The sequence below is a fragment of the Pundamilia nyererei genome, unplaced genomic scaffold (genome assembly GCF_000239375.1).
Source record: "Pundamilia nyererei isolate P.nyererei 1_Seehausen unplaced genomic scaffold, PunNye1.0 scaffold00289, whole genome shotgun sequence".
In the NCBI taxonomy this organism is placed as follows: Eukaryota; Metazoa; Chordata; class Actinopteri; order Cichliformes; family Cichlidae; genus Pundamilia; species Pundamilia nyererei.
In genome coordinates, this window is record NW_005187690.1 from 185,662 (window position 1) to 200,017 (window position 14,356).

The 14,356-nt window shown below is 40.1% G+C and overlaps 1 protein-coding gene and 1 non-coding gene across 3 annotated transcripts; one reads left to right on the top strand and one right to left on the bottom strand.

Annotated features, from left to right (window-relative positions):
• The first annotated feature begins 7,887 nt into the window (after positions 1-7,887).
• LOC102194503 (trace amine-associated receptor 8b) lies at positions 7,888-12,645 on the top strand. Of its 2 annotated transcripts, none has more exons than XM_005750814.2 (2): positions 7,888-8,137; positions 11,268-12,645. In XM_005750814.2, exon 2 carries the CDS (start codon positions 11,302-11,304, stop codon positions 12,334-12,336), a length of 1,035 nt encoding a protein of 344 aa, XP_005750871.1. In that variant the 5' UTR covers positions 7,888-8,137; positions 11,268-11,301; the 3' UTR covers positions 12,337-12,645. The 2 variants fall into 2 exon arrangements, with proteins under 2 accessions (XP_005750871.1, XP_005750872.1); XM_005750815.1 differs by having other exon boundaries at positions 7,888-7,973.
• Positions 10,331-10,404, bottom strand: trnat-agu (transfer RNA threonine (anticodon AGU)). Its single transcript has one exon. It is a non-coding gene; the product is annotated as a tRNA-Thr (tRNA).
• Positions 12,646-14,356: the final 1,711 nt, after the last annotated feature.

The window sequence follows — 14,356 nt, forward strand, 5'->3', positions numbered from 1 at the left end:
CCATCCTTCAAATTCGGAGAAATTAAGGACGCATTTGTCGGCCACATTTGAAGGAGTCAACAAATTGAGACAGCCTTCGTCGCCTGGCTGTGACGTAATCGGCCTTCAAATGCGGCTTCCAAAGGACGCAGCCTACGTTTTCGGAAAACAGGAAACATGATCGCACACTGAAGATGTGGGCTTGACGCTAGGACTGGGGAAGACACAGGAGACACAGACATGGGCAAGACATGAAACTTGGAATTTGGGGAGGCACAGTAACAGAAACCTTAGAAATGACCAAATAAAACACAAAACCAGAACCATGACTAACAATGAATCAGCTTTCACAAACAATCTATGCGATCACTTAGAAATTAATGACCATAAATATAGAAATAAAAATGCGGCATTGAAATGAAATGGCACTTATTTAAGTGTCACTGAGAAATTCAATATAAAGGAGAAATTCATCCCATCCAGTGTTATTTTATGCCTGTTTTTCAGATAAAAAATGGTTTTAAAATGTGATAAGTTTGAGTAAGTGGTAAGGTCACAGCAATAAAACTGGTGTTGCATTGATTCCTTGGCCTCACAAAGGAAAACATGCAGTGCATTTTTGGAAAAACAGGCAAAATTATGTTGCATTATTGCTTCACAGTTGGAGCTTGCAGTCCAGTTTTCTTTCAGGAGACAATACAAAACATCACACCAGTTTGCCTGGAGACCTGCACCTTCAGGGTGTTACCATAAATATACAGTTTGCTCTTAGTCATCCAGACTGGCTACATAAACCTTGTATAAGCCCTCTATCTTTGGTTGTTGTGTTCCTGCTCTGCTGCTATTCAGTGCGATCTATTCACTGAGGGACATTGGCGAAGGCTCGTCATTTCTCAGCTTTTTCACCCACTTCGTAGGGGGTAGTGTCATAATTACTTATTTCTTTTCAACTTGCAAAATGAAGCTTGGCGAGAAAATATTGACGCCCATAATTGCTTGTTTTCTTCTTAAAAGTGTTTTCGTCTCTCCTGCTGATTATCCAAGGGAGGAAGTTAGCTTATAGCATTCTTATTTTAGACTCCTTCCTGTGTCTTCTAATGGATTTTACAATTTATTCAAACGTACTGTTTTATTTGCTTATAATTTTCTATTATAGTACAAGTTTGTCTTACATTTGTTGACTGATTCCCAACCTCTTACTTTTCATATTACATAATATACCATCTTTCTCATTTTCCAACTTTGAAAAACTTTTGTAACACTCAAATCACTGAAGAAGATATCATCATAGCAATGAAGGAAGGTTTGAAGCTTGTGCTTGCACCACAAGATCTGCTCTTGGCATATTTTCATTGCTTTAGGAGTAAAGCTGTGCTACGAAACACTGAAAACACCTAACTTCTCACAGTTAGTATAAAGTTGTAACAACGTCGGTGAATTCAAAAGAGATTTCTGCATTTGCTTGGGGGCAGCACGCCGGTAGATAGAGAAGCAAAGCCCTAAAAATCAATTTTTAGGGCTTTGTTTGATGTTCAGCATCAAACAACTTATAAACATAGACTGTGACCTAATGTGTCCAACCACACTGAAACACAAAACACATGAAAGAATTCAGAAAAGACAGCTGTTATATAATTTATGACATACACGCACTGGCCAATTCAATAGATATACCTTACGAAGTACCAGGTTGGATCACCGCTTGCCTTTACATCTCTGCTAACCGCTCAACGCCTGATGTATCATATTTGGCATACATAATTTTTCTGAGTTTTGGAGACGTGTTAATGTTCAAGAAACAACTTTGAGTTGATTGTGACATGGTGTGTTATCTTGCTGGAGAAAGGTGGGTACAGGGTCCAAGAAAATATCCCCAATATACCCTTGACCTTGATAAAGGGGTGATGGATCCACATTTTCATCTAAATGAAGCAGCAGAAATAAAGACTCAAGAAGAAGAAGTCATCATTGCTAGTTTACTTTCACACATGTGAATCCTTCTGAGCCAGCGGAAAGATTATACACATGACAGCTTGAGCAGCGGGCACCATGGTGGATTGAAATGGGCTTCATAAATCATTCCTTGGAATCTGTCACTTTCAGTTTAATTTACCTTAATTTAGCAATTTGTCTCTTCAGCTTCCTTCAATTTAACCACCTAAATTAAAGGGAAGCACTGCTAATTTAATGCAACGAGGGTCTATTTGTGGTCACAGGAAAAGTTCAGGCTGTGAACACCATCTTTTTCTCTGAAACGAGTTTATTAGGGAAGTCCCAGAACATAGCCTTGTGGTATCAGGGTTACTATTGCTTAAGCTTTGAAATTTAAATCCAAAACTCTGTGTTATCAGCTGACTGTGGAGCGTTACCAGGCAGGGTGTGTGTAATGATAAGATGCTGCTGAGTTGTATCACAGAAAATGAAAGACCCAATGTTTTTGAATGGTAAGTGTCAAAAGCCTAGAAATCTTGAGCTCTTCCAGTTCAGTTATTATCTTCTTGTTGTCTGCTGAGCATACTCAAAGCTTACAGAAGTGAAATTCTGTACTGCATTTTAAATTTTGAATTATCTTCAATCATAGTGTTAAGATAAAGTGTGTAAAATCTGAAAATCAACTTTACAAATCTAAAGTATTTTCTTGTAACCAAGCTTTAAATGCTGTCTGTTTATTTCTCTTCTAAGCTTGAACACTAAGCTTGAACGACTCTTTATGGACTGAGCAATTGGGACTCAGCCACCAAGGCAGCCTCAAGTGGCCATTAGAGGAACTGCAGTTTCTGTTGGCTCCATTTTTTAGCCTCACAACTGCCCCATGCTCTCTGTGTTTATCCTGAAATAAACGAGTCGGTATGTAAAGTGAAGCTGCTGAGAGCAAATTAGCATAACAACAATTTTTGTGCCTACAAATTGAATTCTTTACTGTAAAACCCCTTAGCAAAGCTAAAAATGTTGGCACTTTCCACTTAGACCTAATAAGCTCTCCATTTGGAAGCCGCAGTAATGAAATTCAAACTGACATTTCAGTCCAACACCAGTATTAATAAAACTGCTGTTATTTTAGTGTGCCTACTTGACTTTTAAATTAAGCGTCTAATAACCTGACAGAGCAGCGTTTCAGCTCTGGGTTTGATGAGACAGAGTGGATGTGCACAGATTTTATCTGCTGTGAATTTGACAGAAATCCTCGGAGAGAAACGATCACGGGATGCATCAGATTCAATATTAAGAAAGAGGCAGTGACTGGAAAACAAACACGGCATGTTTTTGTCAAATTGTGCTGTTCTCGTCTTTCAAGGGGAATGAAACTATTAAGGTTTTAATGTTATCTTTGATTGCTGAACTCCGGCTGGTTTGATTGCACGTGTACCGTTTTCCTTGAATCTGTGTTTCCGCTGAGATGTAAAAATGGCTGCTGCTCTACAGATAATAGCTTTCATGTAGAATTTAAGAAAACATGGGATGTTTTGGCCAACACATCAAAATCGGTTCTATATGCAGTGTGGTGACAAAATAGATGGAGAAGAAATGCTGAAGTCAGACTAATTACTGTTAAAAAAAAAAAAAACAACGTAATAAAAATTAGACTTTAGACAAAACATGAAAAGAAACTAAAATAAAAACATGTAGGACATGTATTTAACTTTAGTCTGCAACAATTTGTTACTTTCACAGAAATCACACTATAATACAAACCGCATGAAAACTATCCATCCGTCTTCTTTCACTTCTTCAATTTAGGGATGCAGACAGGTTGGAGGCTATCCCACAACTCTGGGATAAATGTGACAGACAATTTAGTCACTTTGCTAAGTACACCTCGGTCGTACCAGGTTGGAGCCCCTTTCCCCTCCAGAACAACCTTAATTCTTTGTGGCGCAGATTCAAGAAGGAAATAATTGCTGAAAGATTATGGTCCATACTGACATGATAGGATCACACAGTAGCTGCAGATTTGTCAGGTGCACATCCATGATATGAATCTCAAAGACTGTGGAGGCAGTTGGATAATTAGAGATTTGAGTGAATAAGCCATTGAACAGGTGTGCCTAAATAAGTGGCTGCTGAGTGTCCACGTGACTAATCAGACATACACAACAGGTGGAGCTGTTAGAAAGAACTTTAAACTCCTCTGAAATGCTTTTTAAGGAACTTGAACAAACTTGATGATAGCCAACCTTTATCGGGTTTCAGGGTCTTGAGGTAAAAGGAGCTGTGAAACAATCTTAGGTTTTTAATGCTGGATAAGGGGAAGAGAATCCATCAAAGGTTGAGAAAGTATTTTTGTGCATTTATATATGTTATTGTCCTGGCCATCAAAGCAAAGTTTGAAAAAAATCACATGTATATCTGAAAAACTTTCCTTTATGGCAGGTCTAATGAACTTGTTGGGCACTGTTTATATACATTCCCAAGCAGTAAACAGTACTTAGTTAAACATTTGTGTCACTAGAAAGTCTGTGTTCAGATCAAACACTGATTTTATTGTAATACTTTCAAATATACGACTGCTTTATTTAAGTTTAATGAAAACCTTTTTTTACTCTGTATCTTGTCTTGTGTCTTGGCAGCACAGTGGTGTAGTTGTTAGCTCTGCAGGCTCACAGCAAGAAGACTGTAGCTTGAAGTCTTCCTGGGGCCTTTGTTCTCACTAGTCTTAGTGGGTTTCCTACCACAGTCATGAGTGTGAGGTTAATTTGTGATTCTAAGTTGGCTGCAGGTGCTGATATGTTATGTATAAAACCTTGAGTGGTCATTGAGATCAGAAAAGTGCGAAACAATTTTAAACCTATGAATGTATAACAGTATAAATTATTGGGCACCTGATTCTGTGCCTTAAAAAAGAAATCAAATACTTAAAGTACTCTTGTCCTGTCCGCTGTGTGATTAATTTCTGAAACTACAAATCGGGGACAACAAAGGAAAAAAGGTTTATTTGATTTTACCGCTGCTTCTCCACTGTAATTTTGTTTTGTTATCATCTGTTAATTCTTCACTTTGAACTGTTATCGCTGCACATTTTCATTAAGTGCAGGTCATTTCTTATGTGTCACATTAAAATATGTATAACCCATATATTTCATGTCACTGCCCGGCTGCAGAAACAAATGCTCCAAACTGTGAGGCAGTTGAAGCATCAGACTGAAGTCGCCTGCTGTGGATTAAGGATTACCCAACCCACACAGACAAACACGGGATTATGTTTTTGTCTTGTTTTGCCCACCGCAGAACTGGAGCCCAGCCTGCAGATAAATGATACTTTCACAACACACAGGAAGAGTTTTATGCACTTCAGAGGAGTCATAGTGTTTATAAAGCCTCCTAAAATGGGTGCTTTGAAGAATTAAAGAAATAAAAAAGTGCTGTCTAGTTTGAGTGACAGGGTTTTGCTACACTTATCCGATTTTTGGGACAGTTGTGTGCAACAGCTCAGGGGTCACCACAGCGAATCATCTGCCTCCATCTCACCCTAAGCCTGATAACCTCCTTTTTCACACCAACCCTCTGCATGTCCTCCTTCATTACATGCATGAATCTTCTTTGTGATCTTCTTCTTTTCCTCCTGCCTGGCAGCTCCATCTTCAAAATCATGTCCAAACCATCTCAGCCTTGCCTTCGTAACTTTGTCTCCAAACGGCTCAACCCGAGATGTCCCACTGATCTGCTCATATCTAATCCAAAATCTCAATATCTTCGACTGTGCCACCTCCAGTTCCAGCTTTGGATGGTTAAACTCATCTGCCTTGACTACTTCTGCTCCTTGCATCTTCACCCTTCCACCTGCCTCCCTCTCATTCACACACATGCATTGTCTTTCTTGTACTGCTTTTCATTTCTCTTTTCTCCAGCGCATACCTCCACCTCTCTTTCACCGTGTAACAAAATGAGATGAGAGAAAAGTCCACAGTGAAATATTTCCATCTTCTAGTTGTTAATACCTAGTTAAATCATGCTAATGTGCTGAAAACATCACATTTAGGTAATGATTGAACTGTAAATGCATCCGAATAATGGAGTTTATTGTTCATGATCTGATTTTAATCATGTGATTTAGTCTTTTCGCTACTTTTTTCCTTATTCATCCCCATTAAAAAAATGTAGAATGGACCAATCCACGGTTTTGGAGAATTGTTACACTCCTATTGAAAAACAGTCTATCCTGATTTTTTTTAAAAATGCTTCCATACCTTATGTGCCTCATGGTGCTTTAATCCACTGCCTACCATTCTTTGCTTGTTTGTGTTCTCTATATATATCACACACATAAAAAAACATAATACATTTTTTATTCAAACCAGACTGAATCCTGTTACCTCGCGGTTGAATCTTGTGCTTCAAAGCCGCTGCCTTATTGTTATGGGACATCAACATCTCGTAATTCAATGGTTCCCAATGGGCACACTGGTATGGCTTGAGGCAATCAATGAATTAATTTGCAGTATCAGTTCTTTGCATGCACTGTTGCAAAAGCTGCCATCTTCTGGCGTCAGCTTTCCCACAGACAACAGTTGGGAGGGGAATGCTAATGCTATCGTGGTGCTACAAAGCCAAAAAGCAATTAGAAAGCAAACAACTCTTCTGAGAGAGATTTGGCCAAATCCTCAAGAGCGGATCTGAGCCCGAAGGCACCAATACTGGCTTGTTGGTTTGTGTAGAAGGTGATGAAAATATTACAACAGTAGCAACCGGAATCATCGGATTTATAAAACTTTATTAATCCCTGAGGAAATTATGTAGCCACAGTTGCTCCAAGACAGTAACAATAATTAAAGTAGTTAAAGTACCATTTAGATCAAACAATTTATTACAAATTAGCTCTACTATACAAACATCCCAGTATATTACACGGAATTGAATATAGATAAAGTTGAAATTGAGGTGCCCCTCTTGTCATATTACCGTTGTTATTTTCTCTGTAGACAATGTGCAAATAGTAAGGGTCTGTAACTACTGCAATGTGGACTTGTACTTTAGATTTAGGAGTTATGCAGAGAGACAGCCACAGGCTGTGGTGATAATCTCAGTGTATCAATGAATGTGAATTCTGCAGAGGGCTTACCCTGCAGTGTGCTTGGAGTTTTTAGTATTCAGTTTCTGAGAAACTGTTCTAGTATATTTTAAATAGGATTTCTATGGGACCCTCTGTACTGGTTCAGTTTGCCTGTGAGGCTCAGCTTTAAAAAAAAAAATCTGGAAACATCTCATCTATACTAGAAATTCAACCCCAGATTATCTGAGCTGTACTGTCACTTTTAACACAAGACCCTGAAATTAGATTCTAATGAAAGAACCGTTCCTCGGGTATGGCTGCAGGATAAGGTGGTAAAGGAGGATGTCCCTTTGCCATGCTATCAGAGGCTATGTATTTATGTTCCCAATGTTCAATTTCCCGGGACCTTGCACTGTTGTGGAAAGTACCCTATATTGCTTGACTGGTAATTCAGCCATTCAACTGTGAGCTGTCAGATAAAAGGTTAAAAAAATATCATGAATATGATTTTCATAATTTTAAACCTGCTGGAAGAGTCAGATGAGACCTGATTTTCATACTGCTGCATTAATTCACAGATAAAGCCTTGGCAAAGTGGTGAGGTTTTTTTTATTAAACCGGTGCAGAACAATAATAATTATAGAAGAAGAATGCTTTGTGAAACTGAAGGGTTCTCTGTAAGTAATAAAAAATAGACAAGAAATCAGTCCCGAGAAATGAACCACTTGGATACAGCAACAGGATTCACCACCCTCCTCATCCTCAGCACACACGCGTTCATGTGCAGCCAGCGTCATATTATAGGAGGTGGACTCTGCCATCATCATCATCATCATCATCATCATCATCATCATCATCATCATCATCATCCCCAGCCAATGGAGAAACCAGTGGAGGACACACTTAAACAGTGTCTCCGGAGCAGTGCGGACTAGAGCGCAGCGCCCGGCACCACAAATCCAACTTCCCGCACACGTACTCTCGCACAACATCTGAACAACAGAAAGTGAGTTTTGTGATTCTCCTCGTGGACTCTTCCCCCTCATAATTTTCATGGAAAGGGCTGTGGGATGTTTTAAACAGCAGTCCGCTGTAAGGATAATCAGCTGGGAGATGCTTTTTTTTACGGACTGCTTCCCACTGCGTCTTGAGATGAATGTAAAGCTGAAAGTGAGTAGACTTGACTTGAACCTGTAATATTTACAAACCTTGATTAGCTCGTTTATAAGAACTGACACTATTATGTGTGGTAATATGTAGAAACGGGTCTTAGAGGTCTGCACTGTGATTTTAGAAGTGCGCTAAAAAAAAACAGCAGCAGAACAGGTTTGTTCATTCTTCTTAAATACAAAGTAACTGAGTTAAAAACTTTCATGTAAGTCCATCCAACCATCCATCTTCCGCATATTACATGTAAGTAATAAGAGCATTTCATTTGTTGAAGTGGAATCTTGCAAGGAGCACATACTCATGCAGGGAAGCGCTAATCTGTGCGTGCTGGAACAAACTTATTTATTTATCATTTTGTTATTTTCATCTCCTTTCGATTAAAAAAAAAAAGATTTTACCTAAACAATTATCGGCAGGATATTCGTGAGCTGTCTGCATGCCTGCGCTCAGAATATGATGGCCACAGAGGGAAACAAAACCCTTCTGGGTAACGCATCTTACACTGAAAGGCAACATGAAGACAGGGACGCCTGTAACTGCGCATTGGTTCTGTTTCTGAAGTTGAATGTTCAAGAAAACAGCGCGGAAGATTAGAAACGCTTTTAATTTTTCATTCAACTTTGATCTAACTCTGGATACATTATGTCTCCACGGCGGTTTTTTTTTTCTTTTCAATTTCCTAACTGTGCTCTCCGTGCGCATTGGGCTCCCGTGATAACCATGTATGGATTTCCATGCAGCGATGGAGGTTTCAGCTGGTGCGTGTCTGAAAAGCGACTCGGTGGCCTTAAAAAGAAGAAAACTGTCTCGTTGTTTACATTTACATTTAATCGCCTAATTGATTTCTACTTTTTTACACAAAACGAAATCCCAGTAATGAATCTGTTTAGTTTATTCCAATGTAAAATGTTGGTGCTCCACGAGAAGGCTGTCCAGGAACCTGCCAGACTGTAGATTAAAACAGGCTGTGAGCGTCAGCTGGGTTTTGTTTACTACTACAGTTGTTGTCCGGACAGATTATTACGTCATCTAACCTCGTGCTGGAGTTAGTTGTAGGCCATCCCTCCTTCTATCTATCCATCCATCCTTCCTTACAGCCTAACCTCCCTCCCTCCAACCCATCCAGATGGCCCGCACGCGAGGGCGCAGAGCAGAGAAGAGCAGGGCGCATGCGCCAATTGTGCAGCCCACATCTGTTTATTGCATAAGACCACACACCACAGGGCTACCTGAAGGCAAACTGTTCGACAAAGAGAGAAAATAATTGTTTGTTATCATTAAAAAAATCTTTTATTTTGTGTGAGCTTTTTTCTTTTTCTTTTTTTTTTCTTTTCTTTAATTAAATCACACTTCACCAAATATTTCTTTAAAATCTTTATTAGGGATACCTGGATCGTATCTGTGTGTATATGTGTGTGTATTTTAAATGCACATGGCCTTGTTTTGAGTCAAATCACATGTATATTGCCGGTTCTTTGGTGTATTCGGCTGCGTTTTCTTACTTTGCAATTGATAATTAGTCTGCCCTGTTCTGTTCATGTGGTGTTTATTTCTTATGTTATAGTGTATTGAGCTCTTAAGTCCACTTTAAAGGTCTTTGTTTGAGCCGAGAGGTAGCTCTACAGGAGCAGGGGCAGGTGAGAGGAACAGGTTGGCGGGCAGATAAAGGCTCAAGTGGAGGTTGAAAATCACAAAGGCATAAAAGAAAAAAATGTATATTTCTTTTGGGGACATTTTGCCACCAACTGACAAAACGAATGGGGGAGAGAGAGGAGGGGGTGTAACATGCACCAAAGGTCTCCTGACAATGAATCAAATTGTGGACACTGTGATCATGTAGCATGCACTATGGGGTGCCATGGATACCACTAGCCCTTGCATGTGCAGAACTAGGCTAATCTTCATGTCTTTTGAAAATCAGCCAATATTTTAGACAGAATCAGAAATAGTTCGCTGTTTATAGCTTTTGTGTCATTCCATGGGGGAAAGAATCAGTGGGCTGCAACGGTAAACAATGAGAGAATCATTGTGGTAGTCCCTCCCATAGGAACAAATGCCAGTGATTTCAGCTTGAGGACTAGACAGTGATTGAGCAAGGGCTTATTCTTTTTGGGGTGGGGTAAAGCAATATTTATTGGACTGGTATTTATATTGAGTTTTTTTAAAAGTTCTTTTAGAAGAGAATAGCACTCAAGGCACTGCTGGAATTTGAACCCAGGATCTCCTGTTTACTAGACAGGCGCTTTAACCAGCTAAGCCACGGCACCACTATGATGAGCAGGAGTCAGATGATGGAGGGAGGAGTACAGCTTTAGGCCATGTGGGACAATGTGTGGCTGATGCTCTAAATACTACAAGACCCATAATCCTCCTCCAAGGTTCATTTAGTCATGGGGAGCAAGCCAAGTAGACATGCAAATCAGATATTCTGCAAATAAATGAAACAATACACTCATAATCCAGGCAAGTTCTTTGTACAAATTACGTCTACATTGGCTAATTCTACTTCACACAATTAATGTCCTCTGGAAAGGTTCAGTGCTAACACAGTATGTGTGACACTGTGGTGTACTGGTCATGAAAAATATAACACATACGAGGCTAATTTTCAGTGCACGGCCCAAGTTTCAGGGAGTTAAATCATATATTTGCCAGATGTAGAGAAACTTTGACATGAAAAAGTAAACTGAATGGAGCAATCATGATGTCTTCTTCAAGAAGTGAATATGTTCACATTTCCTTACTTTTGAAGATGTGGGACGGTGGTTAATTCCAAGAAGTTAAAGCACAACACTGCCCCACAAATAAGCTGCAGTTGTGTTGATTTAAATACAGTTTCTGTACTACTATGTCCAAAGTGTTGCTGAATGCCATTCCTGGTTTTATTAGGCTGCTCCACTGCTGTTACTGTTGTTATTCTTTTATAAGGGCTTGGCTGAAAAGGTTTCTACTTCCTGCTGTTTAGTTATTTGCATCATATGGTCTGTAAATATAACTCCTTACCAACAAACAGATACTGTGGACACACTTTGAGTTGATATTTAGTCTCCAGATTTGTGTCTTTTTACTTCCCTGATTTCAGCACAAACAGCTCACACCTAACACCATTTTTGTTATGTGTTCATTCTAGGTCATGATGTGAATGCCCAGCATCGTTTTATCCAATGATTGAGTCCAGCAAGCCGACCATGTTGGACAGAACTGAACAGGCACACTGCACTGTGTGCTGCTGCACTCTGGCCAACAAAATCCTCATGGTGCTCTTCATGGTGCTGCTGATCTTTGCCACCCTCTTTGGAAATCTGGTGACTCTTGCTGTGGTTCTGGGAACCAAACACTTCCACACACCGCAGGGATACCTGAAGGCATCCCTCGCCGTGGCTGATCTGGCAGTGGGAATATTTGTGGTCCCGCTTTCCGTTTACGCTGAGGTTTATCTCATGGTCACTGACTCGGCACCGGAATGGACCTCGTACAACTCACAATCGGTGAGTTTTCACCCATGCAACATCATCGGCCCCATCTTTGCTGGGTGCACTTTGGTCTCCATCACGACTATTTTCTTTCTGACGATCGAGCGAAGCATTGCCGTGCTCAGGCCTTTGCACAAGGACTCGGTGATTACTCGTAAAAGGACCACGATCCTAATTGTCCTCTCCTGGGTGGGAAGTTTCTTCTTGGCTGTGTGTCCGATAGTTTTCAGCAGTGAAATTGCTTTGGAGTATAACTCCTGCAGTCGGATGTGTAACTACGCTCTGGGTACAATCGGCAAGTTCCCAAGCCAGGCCTGGAACATCCTCCTGCTCTTCCCCGCGTTTGACTTCACCCTCCTTGGTGGCACAGTGGTCATTAACATCATTTCTCTTTCCAGCATCAGGCAGCACTCAAGACGCAGGAAACACTTGGCTGAGAGTGAAAGCCAAAGCACGACCAAACCCACATTCTCAGACATTAAAGCAGCCAAAACCATCGGGACTCTAACTGTGGCTTTCACTGTATCGTTCACTCCAATCGCTGTCTTTGTGGTCGGGAACGTTTTGGGGAATAAATGGTGCAACTTTTCCTTTTTCGCCTTCTGGATTTTGGCTACCAACAGTTGCTGGAATGTCATTATTTACAGCGTGAGGGATCAGAAGTTCAGGCTGCGGGCACAGAAACTGCTGATGCCGTTTCATAGAAAAAACACCACCAAAACTTAAAATCGACCAAGACCAAAGACTACTCGTACACGAGGAGGGCCGCGTCATTTAGATGGTTGTTTTTTGCACAAACTCTTTGTTCAAACACATTGTGAGCCTCTTAAGAGACATACCTGCATGTCTTGTGCATTGCTGTTGTGAAATTACAGTTTATTTTTACATCGATAAAAAGCATGGAGCTTTTTCAGATCACAACTGTTTCTCTCTGTGGGTATTTGTCTTGTTTTGTGAAACATTTAAAAACTGAAGCCTGTTTCAGTTATTGGAATGATTGTTTGCTTGAGTGTAATTAATTAAAACCCGATGAAAACCAAAACAGTTTGTGCATGCTATCTTTGGATACCACAGCACCAGAGTTGTTAGTAAGATTGATGATGTTGATTCCCAGTGAGATACTTCAACATTAAGTGATCAAGACTGAGAGTATACAGCAGGGGTCCCAATTTAGTTCCTCCAAAGGCCCCACTGAGAATCACATCAAAGGCCAGACATGTAGTATTTAGTTTGTTGACATGCTTTACTATAATCAAAAATAAATAGATCATATAGCCCTTCCTAACTTTTCTAGCCTATATGACATTTGGTCAACAAAGAAGACCTTTGATCATGTGAGATGGAGCTGAGCCTTCTGCTATGAAACCGACTGCTTCTGCAGCACTGTTGCTCTGAGAGTACTCTGCTATAATTTCATGCCTCTTTTTACTTCAGCAACTTAAAAAAGGCCACAGGCTCTTCCCTGTGTATGGCTCTCTATATTATCCGGTGTGTGGATTGAAACATCAAAGTAACAAAGAAAATGCTCTTCTAGAAAACAGAAATTGTTGCCATGGCAAAAGGATACCAAACACTTTTACATTTGGCAAAAACATGGACTACTCAGTGGTTCACCTCAAATAAGGCTGTCTGCCTTCTGCATCAGTGTTAGTTTTTTGTTTTTTTTTTGTATTCTGAATTATGTGAAGCTATTGTGCAGATGTGCCTGTTTAGTTTGGCGAGTTCATATCACAGTGCAGAGTTTGGCTCCAAATGTGTTGGCAACATTTTATTAAATGTAAAATGAGCTTAAGTGAAAGGAAGAGACAGAGATCTGTTTTTTCCTGTTTTCCATACGCTGCTCAACTACAAGGATGCAGCTTTATTAGCATCACACCCCAAGCAGCACAGTGATCAGAGGTCATTAACTGGTACAGCAGTCTCAGTCATGGTGGCCATGCTAGCCACACTCAATACAGAACAAACAGCAATGAGGTTATAAATTAACAATAACAACAACAGATCAACACAGCATAACTGGAATAGCTGTTATAACCTTGAGAGTTAACACATGAATGCCAGCATGAACAGTCCCACCAGTCTTTGGGTTAGTGGCTCCTCCCCTTGGACTGCTACAACATTAAATATCGCAAATGAAATAAAGGCTGGATACAAAACATGACTCAAAACAGATACTACACTTTCACAAAAAATAAGAATATGCTATAAGCCACCATCAATATAAGGTAAGATACATTACCATACTGAGTCTCTTCATGGTGTCTAAGAGGTTACAAGACGTTCTATGACCTTTCCAGAGGTGAGTATTATTAAAGCTACACAAGCTTGTTTCCACCAGTGAAAACATTTTAGACAACCAGATGTCAAAATGTACACTTCCTAACTTAAACTTAGCAGTAAGGTGAAAATTTAATATAATGGTCCAGAATTTTGATTTATGAATAGCACTGTTTCTTTGTTTTTTCAGTGGCAGAAATAGGTTTCCATATAAAGCAGGGACTGCTTCATAGATGGAGGCTCAGATCCCAGAATGCCACACAGCAAAACTCCATGCTGTCATTATTTTAATGAAGAAACCCTGAGGTCAAAACTCGACTAAGCTGTAGTAGTTTAATAGCAGCCTTTGGACTGTGTGCAGCCATGTGGTCTTTGGGGAGAAAATATATATGTTTGTCACACACACACACACACACACACACACACACACACACACACACACACACACACACACACACACACACACACA